At 35.3% G+C, this 19,553-nt stretch overlaps 1 protein-coding gene across 1 annotated transcript in view; it reads right to left on the bottom strand.

Moving 5' to 3' along the window:
• LOC150106585 (histidine ammonia-lyase-like) overlaps positions 1-19,553 on the bottom strand; it is a 43,961-nt gene that overhangs the window by 12,127 nt on the left and 12,281 nt on the right. Inside the window, exons 3-14 of the mRNA XM_090392555.1 lie at positions 16,957-16,984; positions 15,397-15,471; positions 14,873-14,945; positions 14,669-14,735; positions 13,127-13,164; positions 5,291-5,416; positions 4,878-5,017; positions 4,387-4,434; positions 2,182-2,233; positions 1,202-1,297; positions 694-789; positions 58-197 (exon numbers count right to left, since the gene is read on the bottom strand). Coding sequence (XP_090248681.1) covers positions 58-197; positions 694-789; positions 1,202-1,297; positions 2,182-2,233; positions 4,387-4,434; positions 4,878-5,017; positions 5,291-5,416; positions 13,127-13,164; positions 14,669-14,735; positions 14,873-14,945; positions 15,397-15,471; positions 16,957-16,984 — 979 coding nt within the window. The remainder of the gene's footprint in view (positions 1-57; positions 198-693; positions 790-1,201; positions 1,298-2,181; positions 2,234-4,386; positions 4,435-4,877; positions 5,018-5,290; positions 5,417-13,126; positions 13,165-14,668; positions 14,736-14,872; positions 14,946-15,396; positions 15,472-16,956; positions 16,985-19,553) is intronic.

Here is a 19,553-nt window from a genome sequence, read left to right as displayed (position 1 = left end):
AAGTTTTTTTTTTTTTAATGGCCGTTGTGTTACTTATTTACAAATATAAAAGGATACTGGATTATCTGTAGCACTGTTCATTTCCACCGTAATGATATCGCGTACAAATTCAATAGTGTCATGGACAACTCCATGCACTTGTGGACAACATCGTAAAGTATAAGCATCTTGAACTCTATTACAAAAACGATGACTTTCTGTAAGAAGATGAAAACAATGCAAACCAACTCAAATTATTAAAAGTACACTTAGTTAATGCTAACTGAAAAGAAAAACGAATATTATTAGAATATGAAATGTTCGATTTTGCCGAGAGATGGCAGCATCTAACAATGCTTGAAACGGAAAATTTAATACTTTTAGAAGTTGATAACGAAAATATCAAACTATTTTCTTAAAATTCCAATCGAAAATATTATTTTATTATTTTATAATATAAGAATTTAGAATTAGAGCAATTTTTGATGTTATAAATATTTTTATTTTTTCATACACCATTAAAATATTTCAATATATCGATATATATTGAAATATCCCACAAATAAATATCTATCTTTTATTCTTATTTTTTCATTCTTAAAAGGGCACAGCATTTATCCTTATAAATGCTGCGCCCTTTTAAGACTGTCCTTATTATATGGACTATAAGAATAAAAGATAGATTGGTCATGTTATATAAGTTTTACTTCGTACCTGCCATTTCCGAAGGATGTGTTTCGGAGTGAAGGAGGGATCTTAACCGTCTTGCAACTTGTATCTGCCCTCTATGTGGCCGGACCTTTTGTATATCTAAAGAAAATTTCAAAAAAATGCCATCAACATGCGTCCATCATAACAATGATAAGCAAGTTTGACCAAGTTGGCTCAACTATGCCCTGTTATAGCTGACAAAGTTAAACATTATTATCAATACACTTCATGGCTAATCCTTGATCTAACAATTTTTAAAAAATAACGTGTAACTCACATTTTTAACAAATGGAACTGCAATAGGGGTTGGTTTCTTTATAAGAAACTTTGGAATCTGGAACGAAAATTTAGTCATACTGCAGATTAGAATCTTGTTACGTTCCTTCTACTCACTCCCAGTATAGGAGAACATTATTTGGATTCCGCCTGCATTAATATAATTAAGAATTCAATTCACACCTTATTTTCACTAAGAACGTTTATAGAAATGAGTAGAAAGATGCTGTTTTACCTCCATCGAAGGCGCGTGTTGTTCCTTTCAACACTTCCAAGGTAATGGCGGCGACGACATCAGCTTGGCGAGCTATGATTCCTGCTCTTTCCACAGCTAAAATCATCAGAATATTAATAACATCATCATTAAAAAAAAAACATAAAAAATCTTTTCACGATGTTTTTAAAATATAAGCAATTATCGATAGATACGAGTAATCAATAATGTTTTAAAAATAAATATTATATTTTACGATGTTTTGATTGCATTAATACATAGAATTTTGGACAGAACACCTTCTTCTTTCTATCTTTCTTTTTTTTTTTTCGTTTTTCAATCTATTTTTGAATTTTAAAATACGTGGTGTTTCGGATATACTCAATAAAATTCCACCTTGTGATGGTTTTTAGATTATAACATCAAGAAAATAGTTGACACTCGCTCTGTAGTCCTAACGTGAATTGAATTTTTGGTTTGGAAGGTAGTGAGAGAATTCAGATAGTCATTTAAATATGATATGCCTCCAAATTATCCGAAAGCAAAGCTTCAGGATTGCTTGAGAATGAGTTCTTTATCAAAGTTTTCCATTAATAGATTTATAGAAGAGAAGGGGGAAATAAAGGGCCTCTGTGGTTTAACCAAGAAGTTGATTGTAAAGACGATTATTCCATTTAAAGAATTGGATTGAAGGGGGCTTGAATAAGTTTGAGGCCTTCAATAAGGCTTAACACTTCGTCTACAATTACACTTATGAATAGAAAGACTACACTAGACTTTTAAGACGCCGAAATGGAAATATTTGACAATTTTGAACAACATGAGCTCAATTTTTGATGAAGGAATTAAAACTTCTCAGTCTTTTGGATTTGGGACAATTCATATTATCTTGAAAATGTTCAGTTCGGTTAAATTCAACTGACAAGCTCGGCATATAACGAAAAAATCATCATAATAATTTTTTTTTCTATTTCAAAATGAACTTCGAGTTTTCATCTTACCTTCGGCACCAATAGAAGTAATTAACTGAGTCCCATTCAGAAGTGCGATTCCCTGCAATAAGAAACATATCAAGTTAGACTTTTCTGAATATCGGCAAGAAATATGAATAATAACAATAAATCGTAATATTCGGTTTATATGTGAATAATAATATATAAATTTATTTAGTATATGATTTACTTTGATTTGTTTTCCAAACATGAAATATGTATATACAATATTAAAATATTTTATATTTTCAAGTCAAATGAAATGATTATAATTTCAAATTATTTTAAAATTATGCCGATTTCTATAGGATCGCAAATATAACACAGCAACATACATTACCATAATGTTAATACTAATTTCAAAAAGGTGTTCGAATTAATTCTAAAATTAATTTATAAATATTAAATAAATTTATTTTTTAATTATTATTTTTTTCAATTTTTATATTTATGTATCTATATTATATAACTTTCTTTTAATTATCTCTAAAATATATTCTAATGTTACCTATGCGATAATTCCAACATCAGATTATCTACCACTGAACATCTGGATCTGGATTTCGTCCAATGACCAGAAAAAAATTTCATTCTTTAAATGTCGATAGGATACCAAATGGAGAAAATATTATAAAGGTAAATTGGCGTGTTATTAGCATAAAGATTTGGCTGAAAATTCAAAAACTGAACAGCAAATATGTATAAAATTTAAATCACGACAACATTATTTCAATGTGAGATACAATGCTACTTTTTTCATGATCCCAAAGCAATACTATTACTACTACTACTACTACTACTAATAATAATAATAATAATAATCAGCGGTGCACATAAGGTCCCTACCAGTCTAGATTGGCTTTTACAACCGTACAGGATAAGGCGGTTAGTCTCGTGCTTAAATATATATTTTTTCTTGTGTGTAAACTGCGTGTTCTCTTGGACAGTTTGTTTGTTTTAGGATGATAAGTAATGAATATAAAAATAAAAATAAAATAAATAAAAAATTCGAACACTTCTAACAGCTTTTGTTTTGAAACGTATTAATGATGACGTAGTTAGTCACGTGACATATCGTGATACGTTCATTGTTGCGCATGGTCTTTAGATCAATAAATCAGAAGGTGGAAGAGTATCATTTTATCAAAACGTTTATGTTTTGAAACGTATTAATGATGACGTAGATTAATCACGTGACATATCGTGATACGTTCATTGTTGCGCATGATCTTTAGATCAATAAATCAAAAGGTGGAAGAGTATCATTAGAAGCCAACTCATACGGGAAAATATTTTCACGCCAACTCCTCTTATGGTGGAATAATGGATTATTCCACCATTTTGACTCCAAAACGACTCGTCAAAATTACTAAATAAATGACTCTTCTTTGAGAAACCAAACTGTTACGATTGCAAAAATAGATTATAAACGCATTATTTTCTTACACAACACTGACAGAAGTTCAACACGGTTTTTTTGTCAGAACTTCACGGAATGGATTGGTGTTCTGCTTTGATGTCTTAAATGGAAGACAACCGCTTTTCAATAAAAAGTTAAGAAATCATCGCAGGTGATATGATATGATCACATGGCACTTTAAACACAAAAGGCCTTATTCTCCTTGATGCTTGGAAGTCTTATTTATACGTTTATGTAACCCATTTCATCTTCATTACGCTCATAACCAACTGGAAATCTTGCTCAACAATGAACGCCTCATGATTGGTATGTCAAAGGATGCACGTGACTAATTTATGCCATCATAAATTATCTTCCTGATGAAATGTTAGTTAGTAGACAGTAGGACATGTAGGAGTTTATTTTATTTTATTATTTTTTTTGTTTAAAAGCATTATTTCTATTTTATAATACTATTTAGTTTATTTTGTATACATGTGTAATCTCGATTGATAAAATTACCCCATTGCTGCATAGGAACACATTTTTAAAATGATTAAAAGAGTTGAATATTTTAGCTAAGAAATATTACTGGAAGACAATTTGATTGCAATTTAATTTAAAATAATAGAAAATATCCTGTTCTATAACCACTAATCTATTCCCCACTTTCAGTATCAGTCGATGTTATGTTGGAAAGAAATTCTAGTCAGACTGACATTGTTCCTATCAGATTTTTCAAAATTCAAAACTTCTTAATCATAGTTATTTCAAAACATATGAATATTACATTACAATGCAGATAAAACACATACCTCTTTGGCCTTCAGTTGTATTTGTTTTAAGTTATGAGATTCTAACACCTGCAGACAGGGACAAAAAAAAAAAAAAGGATTTTTCTTTATATGAAAATATATAAAACAAAGTTTACTGTATATAGAAGTATATAAAAATATTCTGTGAATAAGATTATTTCAATTTATGTAAAATATATAAAGCACATGGATATTAGATCCAGCATTATTTCAGAGCCAAATGTAGAAACTATGAAAGTTTCGTAAAAAAAAAGAGTCGACCATAGAGCTTACGGGAATACACTTGCCGGCATTCACGAGTTGTCCTAACGCGGACCACTTAGAAGACATGAGCGCTTACCAAAGCGTCCATATATTCGCCTTCTATTGGTCCATTTTGATAAGGTTTCACTGGCCCGTGAAACCTTATCAAAATTAGTACTTTCACAATGGAACTCCTTTTTTTTTTTAACAGTAAACTCACAATGTCTACAGAATGAGAATCTACTTACGTATTTGGCTTCTCCCCATCCAGACTCAGGGCTCCACATTTTCCCCTCACCAATTAACCCCAAAGCCAGGTGAGCCAGCGGAGCAAGGTCGCCACTAGCACCGACGGTTCCTTTTTCGGGTATCCAAGGAAGACAAGATGCTAAGAAAAGAAACGTAATAGGACTGGTGATATATAAAGTTCCCTTATTGTAAACATTTTCTAAATTTTAATGCAAGTGTGAAGACCACACATTCAAAATGGTCATTGAGAGTATTTTATTAACTCACTAGGAAACAACAACAACAAAAAAAAACCTTCATCTTAAAAATGAAATGATTAAAATATGATCCATAAACAACCACGCAAATTATCATTTCTTTAATGAAAGGATAAAGCATACTAATTTGATTAATAAAAAGAATTACGATTTACCGTTGAATGCATCCACTACTTTTTGTAAAGTCTCTAAAGAGATTCCGCTGTATCCTTTTGCCAAAACGTTAATTCTTAATCCAAGCAACATCCTTGTTTTTTCCGGTGAAAGAGGCTGTCCAACACCTATGTATGAAGATAGAAAAATGAAATGAATGCAAAATATACTTGAATAAAAAATATTTAGAAATTCAATAATTAAATTATGCAAATAAAATGAAATTTGTGTTTTAGGAGAAAACCTCTATAAAGATTTTTCAGCTGAAGGTGAGTATCCGGTCTCAAAAGGAGATAGAAAGGTTTTTTCCTCTTGGAAACTCTGGTTTATCATCCCGTAAAGCATATGAAGCAAACAGGACAGAGAATACACGTTATTAACAGACGTATTGCACATTTTATACCAATTTCTATTACAAGAGAATATTCAAACATACTATTGCCTTCATACTCAGCTGGTTTTGAATGAGTCTTTTGACTAGAAAGACCTAAGTTCGAATCCTATGGTGCGAAGAATCTTTACCACAGCTTCTCAATTAAATACGACTTAGCCCGTCTCATACGAAAGGTTTTTCATCCCTCAAAACAAGCAAATCAGCACTTTGAACACACACATCTACATGCATAAAATACTTGCCCTTAGAGAATGCAGCAAGGGAGTGGGAAAGGCGGCTGCATTAATCCTACCACACTTAATGTGAGGACTCACGTCTTGGATGGGCGAGAAATGGACGGATGGTTTGTATACTTCTATTCTTACATTATTCTTCTTTCCAAATATGTCACGCAAAATAATATAACAAATAACAAAAGAAATCGCTAAGTTTATATCAACTTCGTACTACTTATAGTCCTTATAAGGACTGGCTTAAAGGGGCGAAGCAAGAATGCTTTTCATCTTCCACGTTATCTGTAGAGGACAGTGTAGGGATAAGGTGTTCTTGAGCTATTAAAGCCCTGATCATGGCAGGAAGGTAACAGCAATAGCTAAGCCTCAGTTAGAACTTCATTGGCTACAGCATTGCCATTCATTTCCCTTGGAGTAATGACTATATCATTTCATGACCCGCATCTCACAGTCGATAAACTCGCATCCCCCTCTATTTTCATGTTCTTAAAAGAACTGGGCGATGGACTGAGTTGTTGACTCTTTATCTCGTCATCTGAATGAAGAAAATCTGTGTGGATGGGGTGTTATTGGCTAAAAGCTCTAGTCATGGCAGGGTAAAGGCAATAGCTGAGCCTTAGTTGAAACTTCGTTGGCTACAGCATTTGTTATCCTGGAAGTCCTGAAAAGGACATAAGGTTGTGAAGAATCCTCTATTGCCTATATTGTTCTTATAGTCCTTATAAGGATAAGGACTGGCTTAAAGGGGCGAAGCAAGAATGCTTTTTATATTCCTCTGTAGAGGACAGTGTAGGGATAAGGTTATTGAACTATTAAAGCTCTGATCACGGCAGGTGGGTAACAGCAATAGCCTAGCCTCAGTTAGAGCTTCATTGGCTACAGCATTGCCATCCATTACCCTCCAAGGTTATTGGATTGAATGAATCAATCACCGCATCTCACGGTCGATTGATTCAGATCTTACCTTAAGTTCTTAAAAGAACTGGGAGATGGACTGAGTCCTTGACTCTTTATCCCGTCATCTGAATGAAGAAAATCCGTGTGGATAAGGTGTTATTGAGCTAAAAGCTCTAGTCATGGCTGGGTAATGGCAATAGCCGAGCCTCAATTAAACTTTCATTAGCTACAGCATTGCTATTTGTTGCCCTGGAAGTCCTAAAAAGGACTTTTCTCAGATCTACCTCTTGAACTTGAACTTGAACTTAATTGGTTGATGGACTGAGTCCTTGACTCTTTATCCCTTCATCTGGATTTCAGATTGTGGGTGATGAGATTATTGTGGGTAATTTACCCGCTCATTGTGAGCATTGAGGCTGTATCAGCTTTCTCTTGCGATGGAGGATTTCGGTTATTTATGTTTGAAACGATCTGAGGGCTTGTAGTCCGCTGCCTGTCAAACTAACTGATTTGGGTGATTATCCGTGATTGTGAAGAATTTCTCTGCAATGCTTGTCATGTAGGTCTTAATATCTGGAAGATTGGCTTCTTGATGTAACTAGATGTTTCTGATGAACCATGGGGCATTAAATGCCATTCTTAGGCATTTATTTTGTATTATCTGAAGTCTGTTGATGTTGCTTTTAGTTGTGTGACCCCAGGTTGGAGAGGCATAAGTTAGTTGCGGTCTGATTACCGATTTGAAAAGTAAGATTTTGTTGCTTATGCTTAGGAAGCTGTTCCTGTTCAAAAGTGGATATAGCTGTGCTATAGTCTGACTTGCCTTAGTGGCAACACTATCCATATGTGACTTGAAGTTTAGACGTCTATCAAGATGAATTCCCAGATATTTGGTAGAATTGCACCAAGGGATGATTTTACCAAACATTTGTATGCTTGTATTCGGTTCTGCTTTACGTCTGGTGAAAAGTACTGCAGAGCTTTTGTTTGGATTAATTGCGATACGCCACTTGGTGTACCAATCCTCCAATTCATTGACTGCTCTCTGCAGCTTGATTGTGGCCAGGTGTGGATGGAGGGATCTGGCTATAATGATTGTATCGTCGGCATACAGAGCGGTGATAGCTGGAGACAGTTTGGGGAGATCTGCCATGTATATGGAGAAGAGTAGGGGAGAGAGTAGAGAGCCTTGAGGTACTCCGGCCGTGATTCTCCTCTCTGTGGATCTGATACCGTTGAGTTTTATTTTAAATTTTCTGTTGTGTAGATATGATTTGATAAGTAGCACTAGCGGCAATGGAATTCCAACTTCGTGTAGTTTAAAAATTAGTCCATGATGCCATACTCTATCAAATGCCTGAGTGATGTCTAGAAAAACTGCGCCAGTGTGTTGGTGCCATTCATACCCTTGGGTTATATGTTCGATAACTCTGTAAATTTGTAGCGTTGTGGAGTGATATTTACTAAAGCCGAATTGTTCATCTTGAATTATATGGTTGATATCTGTTGCCTCTTGAAGCCGTGTGAGAATAGCACGTTCGGCTATCTTACCTATGCATGAAAGAAGGCTGATTGGTCTGTAATTTTCAGGAAACTGTGTATTTTTCCCAGGTTTGGGAATTAGGAAAACGTCGGCAATTTTCCATCGTTGTGGGAAATAATTTAGCCGGAGGATGGCATTAATGATGGCTACTAGATGTATAACCCCTTTGCGAGGAAGAACTTGAGTACCTTATTTGTTATTCCATCTGGACCTGGAGCCTTTTTGTTATTTAGTTTCCTTAAAATCTCATATACTTCTGTTGGTGACACGGATTTGTTATTGGATTGGAATGAAGCATTTTGAGTTATTTTAAGCACTTGGGTGTGAATTTTACTTATGAAATTTATATCTGTATTGATATAATTGGGGCTGCATTGTTTTTCTAAACTGTCAGCAAATGCTTCAGCTTTTTCCTCGTCGTTATAGACAACATTAGATTCACCTTGGATTGGAGGAAATGTAAAACGCTTTGAACGGAGTGATTTCATCATTTTCCATATTGATTGATCCTCTGTGTTTAATTGGAGAATTTTGTTATTCCAGAGTTGGTTACGGTGGTCCTTCAGGGCATATCGAACCTGGTTTGTTGCTCTATTGACTGCTAGTTTATCCGCTGGGTCCATTGTTCTCTGATATTGTCTTCTTAATCTGTTTTTCTCTTGGATAAGACGTTTTATATCCTGTGGAAGTTTATTTGATGGTGTACATTTGGTTATATTTGTTACCTGCGTTATAGCTGACAGCAGTTGTTTTTCAAGAGTCTTCACTGCTTTTTCTACATCTTCAGCAGATGTTATATGCGGTATTGGACCAAGGTTTTCCTGGAAGGCTGAGGGAAGTTGTTTCCAATTTATAAATGTGGTGGTGTTTTCCTTTAGATCTTGTATGGTGCCTAGTTGTAATATGATGGGGTTATGATCAGAACTTAAGTCATTGATTGCTTGTATCTGATAGCTGTGCGCTATGTTTTTTAATATAGCTATATCTAGTACATCAGGACGACCGGTAGCTCCATAATGTGTGGGTTCAGTGGGTCCTATTACTGTTATATTTCTTGAAGTGGTGTAAGAGTTGAATATTCTTCCATTAATATTTGAGTTTCTGCTGTTCCAGACTGAGTGTTTGGCATTAAGATCTCCGGCTATAATCACTGCTCTGCCTGTATTTAGTATCACCTCTAAGTCAGATTCAAGGAGTTTTTTATTTGGGGGGTTGTAGGCTGCATATATCGTAATGCTGCTTGTGTTTTCCATATGTATTTCTATTCCTGTAGTTTCCATGTGTTCTGTTTGGGGTTCTGCTATTGAATTATGTTTTATGTTACTTTTCACAAAGATGGCAGTGCCTCCACCTCTAGCAAAGCATCTGTCTGTACGGTAAGTGCTATAACTATTGATTCTGATTTTGTCACTTGGACGAAGATGTGTTTCATTTATGAGGATGATGTCTGCTTGAGTTTCTGCTGCAAACTCCTGCAGCTCCTGTAATTTGATAGATAAACCATTTGCATTCCATGAAACAATTTGTAATGATTTCGGTTTTATTTTAGATTTATCCATTAAGAATTTCCATTAAGAGTGATTGTGTATGCCTTAAGATGATATCTTTGGCTTCTTGAGTTGGGTTGGTTTGTTGGAGTTCAGCAAGCATTTCACCTAAGTGGCTTGTTATGTTCAGTAGGATAGGTTTGTTGGTTCGCTGTGACTGCTTTGGTTTTGGGTCCTTCTGGAAGGTTGATCTTGTAACTTCAGCATACGATCTTCCATCCGTTGTGGAGACTATGGTTTGATGGGAAGACGCTTGTTCTTGAAGAGGTTTACTGGTTTTGAGTTGTAATTTTTGGTTTTGAGGAAATGCTATACAGCCCCTATAGTTTGCAGGGTGTGGTTCTCCGCAGTTTGCACACTTTGCTGGAAGTGTACGAGGTTTATGGCATTCATTTGATGCATGTTTGTCACCACATTTAACGCAACGAAATTCAGCCTTGCAGCATCGTTGGGCATGCCCAATCTTCTGGCATCTATGGCACTGGGTTGTAGTTGATTTATGTTTCAATGCCTCAACTTTTATGATTAGATCACAGATGGTTTGGAGATTGTATATATGTTTTTGATCTTTGCCTATTTCCACTAGAATTAGGGGATAGGGTGTTTTATCAGCTCTCCGCATTCGGCTGACTTTAATTGGACTAAATCCCTTAAGTTGGAAGTCTGCAGTGAGGTCTTCTATTTGTAATGTTTCAGTTACTCCCCTTAACACTACTTTTAAATTTTTTTCACTGTTGAGTGCAAAAGTGTGATATGGCAAATTGTTGTTGTCTAGAAGTTTGGTCATTTTTCTGTAATCTGATGATGTTTTAGGTTGTATGCGAATCCCTTCTTCTGTGTTTGTGGCTTTAATGAAGGTGATATCTGAAGATTTCAGTGTGGATGCAACGGACGTCCAGTGCTCCTTGGCCCTTAGGACGACTGGGGGTACCCTTTCTTTAATTACATTATCTGGTTCTATCTCCACTGTTTTGGGTGTATCTGCTGCAGTAGAGGAGATTTTCCTTTTCTTTTTGACTGTTTGAAATTCTGTGTTGGTTTCCAAAAACTGCGGAGTATTATCCTGAGATGCAGCATTCTCTGTATTCGTGGAGTGACTTGATTCTGGTTCAGTCAACATACTTCCTTCATTAGAATCATCCATCCTATCTTCTGTGGCTGCTGTTGGGGGGAATGTATCTAACAGCTTTACTTTCCCTGGCCAGTTGTGGCTCAAAAGTTTTCCTAATCTTAGGAATTCTTTGTAAACTTCTTCAAATATGCCTTCATTGAGAGGTTTGGTCATGATTGATAGAAGGCAACAACTCTATTAGAATAAAGTTTGAGAAGTGGGACCTAGAGCCCAATGTAAATATCCCGTAGATCAAATCGATCTACCAGCAAAGGTAGTAAATGTTTCACAGAATGAAGAACACTTACCTCTATATATAAATATAAATATCCCGTAGATCAAATCGATCTACCAGCATCAGTAGCAAATATTTTACAAAATATTACAGAAAATAACTTCAATAACTTCAGAAAATCATAACGACTATTTAAATCACTGATCACATATATAAACACTTGGCAACCGCCATTCAGAATTCAACCCTTCAAAACTCGTAACGGAACTATATCTCAGATCTACCTCCCCCATTGACCCATTGACGTTACTGACAGGATGGGTGAAGCACAAGTGCTTTTCATATTCCCCTTTATCTGTAATGAGAGTTATTTGGGAATGGGAGATTTGTGAGCAATTAAGCTCGCCCTCTAAGTGCAGTAGTGTTAGCTATGATCAGTTGAGAGAAGAATAGCCTTCGGTCTTTTGTGTTTGTAGTAATCAGACTCATTGTAATTGACAGCTTGCACGATTAGTGGGTTTGAATGTGAACTTGACTTCACGAAGAATTTTTCTGCAAGATCACGAAGAAGAGAGGAGATGTATGGAGTGCCGGTTTCTCGGTGAATCTGTGAATTTCTGATGAACCACAGTGCATCCAGGATCATCCTAAGGCATTTGTTTTGGATTCTCTGTAATTTTGAAATGTTTGATCTTGAAGTGTGACTCCATGCTGGTGAGGCGTAGGTAATGACTGGACGTATTACCATCTGGTAAAGAAGCAATTTATTATGTAGGTTCAATTTGCTCTTGCGGTTGATCAATGGGTAGAGCTGAGCTATGACTTTGGAAGATTTGGAACAAACGAGATTGATGTGTTTGTTGAAAAGGAGTTTCTTATCCATCAATACCCCAAGATATTTGGTCTCTGAATGCCATGGGATCTTTTGACCAGAGAGCAGGATGTCTTCTTTGTTGCAGATCTTTCTTCTTGAAAACATCATGGATGAGCTTTTGAGGGGGTTTACTTGAATTCTCCAGTTGGTGAACCAGTTTGCTAGCTCATTGATACTTCCTTGGAGTCTAGTGATTGCTAGGTGAGGGCTGAGCGATCTGGCTAGAATAGCGGTGTCGTCGGCATAAAGAGCCGTAGTAGTTTTTGGGTTGAGAGGAACATCTGCCATGTAAGTTGTGAAAAGTATTGGGGCCAGAAGAGAACTTTGAGGTACTCCCGCCAGGATTTTGCGCCTTGAAGAAACAATTCCGTTGAGTTTTACTTGCATGTATCTTTCATTGATATATGAATATATGAGTTTCACTAGTTTAATTGGGATATTGTTCTCAATTAGTTTGAAGATAAGGCCTTGATGCCAGACCTTATCAAAGGCCTTGGCAACATCCAAAAATACAGCAGCAGTATGAAGGTGCCAGTTAAAGCCATGAGTGATATGTTCTGTTAGTCGGTGAATTTGTTGCACCGTGTTGTGAGCTTTGCGAAATCCAAATTGTTCATTTGGGATTATTTTCTGTTGGTCCACTGCTGATTGTAGTCTTGATAGGATGACCTTTTCTGTTACTTTGCCAAGACAGGAAAGAAGACTGATGGGCCTGTAGCTTTGGGGAAGTTGTGGTCAGATTTACCTCGTACAAATACTGATCTTATCAAGTAACCTTATGTAATAAATTAAATTGTGTATTTAAGCAATTCATTTAGGAATAATAGGAATCGTTACATTTAATCATGATTAGCAAAATTAATATATAATATTTGGGCAAATTTATTAGTAGTAAAAACATTAATAAAAAATAAATTTCTCTAACTTATCTGAAAGAAAAGTTTAATCGAAAGGTAAAAGTTACTAACATTAATTATAACTGTAAAAATGATTGACAGACTTACCAGCGGCGTGCGACCTTACAAGATTTACCTGCAGTTTTCTGTAATTAAATAAAATGTATTTTAATCTGAAAATTTTATTTAACAGTGTTAATAATGCTGAATATTCATCTTTCTCGAAAGTGCTCGCTCACTTCTAAAGAATTACAAGTATATTAATGTTAACTTTATTCAAATAAATACGCGTAATATTCTCAATGCAACTACTTTAAGGGAGGTGGGGGAATATGTAACTACGGTGGTTGTCACACCATAGCATGCTCGTAATATAGTATTGTTAACTCATCGAATGATGCAGAATTTTCACCGTTCATTGCGTGATGTTTTATTTTTTTTATAATATAATATAAAATATAATAACTGAGAGTTAAATACAAACAAATTCTCTATTTGTTTACATGTTTAAATTTACATACATATTTCGCTGAGAGTGAAATGTGTAAAAAAGGTAACAATACATACTGCCTTGTCAAAATATTATGACCGCAGTCCAAATAGTTCGTAAGTTCCCTCTTACTGGAAGAACTGATATTACGCCAATTGTTCGTAGACCTATTAATGATGCAGGAATATCCTGTACGGCGTCATCAGATTGCTTTCCCCTAGATTTGCAAATATTCGTGGTGGAGGATTTAAGTATATTTCTGAATCCACTTAATCCAAGAGATGTTCTACAGTATTCATATCCGGCGTATTTGGCAGCCATGGTAACATCTGGAAGTCGCATTATTATGTTGGAACACAACTGTTCCAGCTGGGATGACGCTCACCATGAAAACAAGGTATGTACCTGATCAGGCACAATGGATAGGTACTTTGTAGCATTTATAGTTCGGTCTACAAATAACAGAGCTAAAGAGACCCAGGAAAATATCTCCCATACCAAAATGACCTCCCTCTTGCCTGTTTCTGAAAATTTAGGGAGAATTCTCTATTTTCGTCTCACAATCTTGGAAACGAGATTCATCCCAAAAGACAACTTTTTTCCCCAATTTTTCTTATTCTTACATCTGAAAGATGCCCAATGACATCTTTCAGATGTAAGATGTAGACGACGATCTACATCTTACATTAGGCCTAATAATCGGTACGTTGACTGGAAGTCCACTTCTGAAGCTCAAAGGAGGAGAATACGCCTAAGAAAGACTGTAATTCGTCCTATTTAAATTCCATAGTTTTTGGACATTCACAAACGGGACAACCTGTGTTCACCATGAGCATCGATGAGTAGTGGGAGCTCACCCACTGGCTTGGCGACTGTTGTTCTGCGGAGTATCCTTCTATTCTTGGAACACCCTATTGAAGCCTACAAAATTGATAATTTCCTAGTCGATGGTCACATAGACAAATTTCCTATACTGGTTTCGAAGTTGGTCAGATCACGTCCGTATGTTTTAGTTATTACTATGTACTGATAAATATATGCATAGTTATTATTAAATTATCGGATAAAGAGAAATTTTGTTTCAACCATTTTTTTTGTCCAGTGTTACAACTTACATTTTTCGTTATGAGAGAGAGAGAGAGAGAGAATCGTTAACTTACTCGATATCCTCATCGCATATCACAGTTGTCGCAAATTTTCCAAATCCTGTGTTCACTCCATAACACACTGCAAAAAACAAGACAAAATAAGCAAACATGAAATAAAACAAAAATACTACTTATTGAATCACAACACGCCAGACTGATTAGACATTTCTTTTTTTTTTTTTTTAATTTCAGTAAGGAATAATATTCTATATTCACCTTTGTTTTCTTTCAATATGGCTTCAAGTACTTCTCTTGATCGCACAATCCTTTCGGCCGCATCAGGACTTAGCTACAATAAATAAAGAGAAATAAAATGACTGAAATTTCTTACGTCATAGTCTAAATGAATAAATACATAAAAAATATTTCCTCTGCATCAAATAATTATGACATCTGATAACAGCACCAGACTTGGGGCTGAAATCCTTATTCTTTTTTTGGGCTATTTTCAAATTATTTCGAGTTGTTTGGAAATTTAATTCCATTCTCGAATAATAATAATAAAAATGTAAGATAAATTTAATTTAAGAAAAAAATAATTCAATTTCGCTAAAGAAAATAATAAAAAAAAAATAATAATAATAATAATGTACTTTAATTTTTTTTTGCCATTCTCGAATAATGAAAGACACTTCATGTTTCTATTTGGAGAGTTAATGATTTTTGTCTTCAAGTTTTTCATAGGTGGCATTAAAAAATTATTTTATTTGCAATTAACTGACTGCTATTAAAACTCTTACCTTAATTCTGTACAGGCCTTTCCCCAACAACAGCAAACCGTCAGGTCCAAGGCTATATCCATCTAGTGTCATGTACTGAAAAAAAATATTTAGCATTGCTATTACAATTAATGATTATTAATAATTAATAATCATTAATAATCGATATTAACAATTTTTAATAATCAATATTTAATATTTAATAAGTGATCAATAATGATTAACAATTAACGACTATTAATATTTAATTAACAAGCATTAATTAATAATTAATATTTATTAGCATTTACTTAATAATTATTATTAATAATTATTATAATAATAACTACTATAATTCTGGATTACTTTTTTTACTTATTTCATCAGATCATCATTGCACTAAGCCGTTTCTTTGTTCTGCATCACTCACAATAAAATCAAAAACAAATTAATTAAAAGAAATTTCTCTTTCTCTCTCTCTCTCTCTCTCTCTCTCTTGAAACTTTGTACGTAGGTGGTAAGTGTTTCCCTCCTTGAAGATGAGGTTTATCCTCCGTTTTGATACACTCACCTCATAGCATTAATTGCTTCTGCCGAAATAGCAACTTCCTCTTGAATGAAAGATGAAAAAAAAACACTTTCTTTTTATACTCAGGACTTAGCTTTCTGCACAACAGTTGTAACTGTCCTGGTCTGCGCCTTATAATTTTCATAACTGTCATCATCTTATGCACACCATCAACCTCTTCATCAACCTGCTTTCACATCAACTTTTGCTTAAAAATCTCTTGCTTAATAAGATTGCGTATCCATTTCACTCCCACCTATTTATTTCTCGATTTCTAGGGACGTATTCTGATATTGCATCATTGATGCATTTTTTAACTTCCCATGCACTGACAATATCGTTCCAATCTACAATATCGGGTTTTTGCTTTGAAGTTCATCATGTTACCTTTTCTGAATGGAACATTCAAATACAACCACTTCCCAAGTAAGTCAATGATCTCTGTCACCAACAAGAGGCAGAACAGAAGGGGAGGAGGATTTCATTTGAAAAACTGAAATCCCCCTTCTCCTCTGACACTATAATCAGACCTAACACTCATTGACCTCTAGTTCCTTCTACTACATGCTACTTGAGGAAGTTGTCTCGCAACATCTCAATAAATTCGGTTTATTTTTTCATGCTTCTCATGATGTTTCAACCAATAAAGTCAATGTCCGTATAATTTACTCGTTTACCAGTGAAGAATAGGATATGCCCACAAAAGACACTGAATAAAGAATGGCACAGTGGGGCAACAACATTTCATCATGTATTTGATCTTGTTTGATTCTACTTCAAGGCTGATAGCTTCAGACTCACTGCTACATGGAAAATTGCTACTGATATTGCAGTTACAGCTTTCTACCATATTATCTTAATTTTCATTCGTATCATTATTCGTAATAAAATGAGCTATTTCTGCTTAATGACTAAATTAACAGGGTTTTAGCAAATTTTCTTTTCATAGTAACTGCATATTTTACTGTATGTCTATTTTTTATTTTTATTTTTTGGTTACTCTAATTTGAATGAACTGAATAAAATGTCCTTACCTCTGTGGGTCGTGAAAATTTTCCTGGTCTGGAAGTTGTATAGGAAAATATTTATATACATGTCGAATGATTTGCAAACTATGCTGAAAAACAATCCACACATCAATGAGCAGATCAAGGAACATGAGAACCCTCAATTTTATTCCTGAACGTGTCTAAACATGTACAGTTAGCATATACCACTTAAACATTTCTCGTGTTCATACGCCAAAATATTTACATAAATAATGCATATATGTGTAGATGAGATAAAATTGTAACATCACTCGGCGATGTGTTATTTAATAAAAGCAGAGATTTTGTTTATTAAGGGGTGAGTAATGCTTATATCGTGTTTGCTTATCGCATTTCTTAAAAATCTTATAAAAATCTAATGTGTAAAAAAAAAGAATTATTATAGCATATTAAAAAATATATCGTATATGATGAGCTCTATGTTTTGAACAATAATATTGCCACAAGAATAAAAGTTTTCAAGATAATTTTTATTTATTTCTAGACTCGTTTAGTATTTATCATCAAAGTGTGCAAATTGCGGGGGCCCACACCCCGCAAACTATAGGGGCTGCATAGTATTTCCTCAAAACCAAAAGACTCAACTACAAACCATTCAAGAACGCATATCCTCCCATCAAACCGCAGTCTCCACAACGGACGGAAGGACGTATGCTGAAGTAACAAGGCCAACCTACCTAAAAGACCCAAAACCAAATCCAAACCAGTCACAGCAAACCAAGAAACCTATCCTACAGATCATAACAAGCCACATGGGAGAAATGCTTGCTGAACTCCGGCAAACCAACGCAACTCAAGAAACCAAGGATCTTAAGACACACTCAATCGCTACTTGTTGAAATCCTTAATGAATAAGGCTAATAGAAAACCTAAATCATTACAGATTGTCAGCTGGAACGCAAATGGACTATCCAACAAAATGCAGGAACTACAGGAGTTTACAGCAGAAACCCAAGCAGATATCATCCTCATAAATGAATCACACATTCATCCAAGTGACAAGGTCGGAATCAACAATTATAGCACTTACCGTACAGACAGATCCTATGCAAGAGAAGGAGGCACCGCCATCTTTGTCAAAAGAAACATAATACAATAGCCGAACCCCAAACAGAACACATGGAAACCACAGGAATAGAAATACATATGGAAAACACAAGCAGTATCAGGATATTCGCAGCCAACAACCCCCCCCCCCCCCAATAAAAAACGACTAGATTCAGATCTGGATGAAATACTAAACGCAGGTAGAGGCAGTAATCGTATCTGTTGACTTTAATGCCAAACATTCCACATAGAACAGCAGAAACTCAAATATCAACGGCAGACTACTGAATTCATATACCACTACAAGAAACATGACAGTAATAGGACCCACAGAACCCACACACACTACGGAGCAACCGGACGTCCAGATGTACTTGATATATAGCAATTCTAAAAAACATTGCGCACAGCTATCAAATACAAGCAGTCAACGACTTAAGTTCTGATCACAACCCCATCATTTTGCAACTGGGAACCATACAAGATTTAACGGAAAAAACCACGACCTTTATAAATTAGAAACAACTTCCCTCAGCCCTCCAGAAAAACCTTGGCCCAGTACCACATATAACAACCACCGAAGATATAGAAAAAGCAGTGAAAATCTTTGAAAAGCAAATATTAACAGTAATATCACAGGTAATAAATATAACCAAGTGTGCACCACGAAATAAACTTCCAGAGGACATAAAACGTCTTATCCGTGAGAAAAACATAGTAAGAAGACAATACCACAAAACAATTGATCCCGCAGATAAGCAGGCAGTCAACAGAGCAAAACCAGGTTCGATATGCTCTAAAGGACCACCAAAACCAACTTTGGAATAACAAAATACATCACCTAAACACAGAGGATCAGTCATTTTGGAGAATGATCAGATGACTTCGTTCGAAGAGTTACCCACTTCCTCCAATTCAAGGTGAATATAGAGTCGCCTACAATGATGAAGAAAAAGCAGAAGCATTTGCAGACAGTTTAGAAAGACAATGCAACCCCAATTATACCAATATAGATATAAACGTCATAAGAAAAATCCACACAGAAGTTTTTGATTTTACTGAAAATTACTCAAAACGTCTCATTCCAATCCAACAACAAACCCGTGTCACCAACAGAAATATATGAGATCATAAGAAAACTAAACAACGAAAAGTCTCCGGGTCCGGATGGAATAACGAACAAAGCACTCAAACTACTCCCCTGTGAAAGGGTTATGCATCTGGTAGCCATTATTAATGCCATCCTTCGGCTAAATAATTTTCCAGAGTGATGGAAGCTTGCGGATGTCTTCTTAATTCCAAAAGCTGGGGAAAATACACAATTTCCTCAGAATTATAGACCGATCAGCCTTTTATCATGTGTAGGCAAGATAGCCGAACGCGCTATACTGATACGGATTCAAGAGGCAACAGATAACAACCACGTCATATAAGACGAGCAATTCGGCTTTAGGAAATATCACTCCACAACGCTTCAAATTTACAGAGTCGTTGAATACATCACACAAGGATTCGAATGGCACCAATATTCTGGC

This window comes from Typopeltis vanoorti, chromosome 5, assembly GCF_054136105.1.
Source record: "Typopeltis vanoorti isolate ZY-2024b chromosome 5, IOZ_Tvanoo_1.0, whole genome shotgun sequence".
NCBI classification, from domain to species: domain Eukaryota; kingdom Metazoa; phylum Arthropoda; class Arachnida; order Uropygi; family Thelyphonidae; genus Typopeltis; species Typopeltis vanoorti.
Note: the sequence above shows the minus strand (reverse complement) of the source record. Positions and strands in the feature narration are given on the sequence as shown.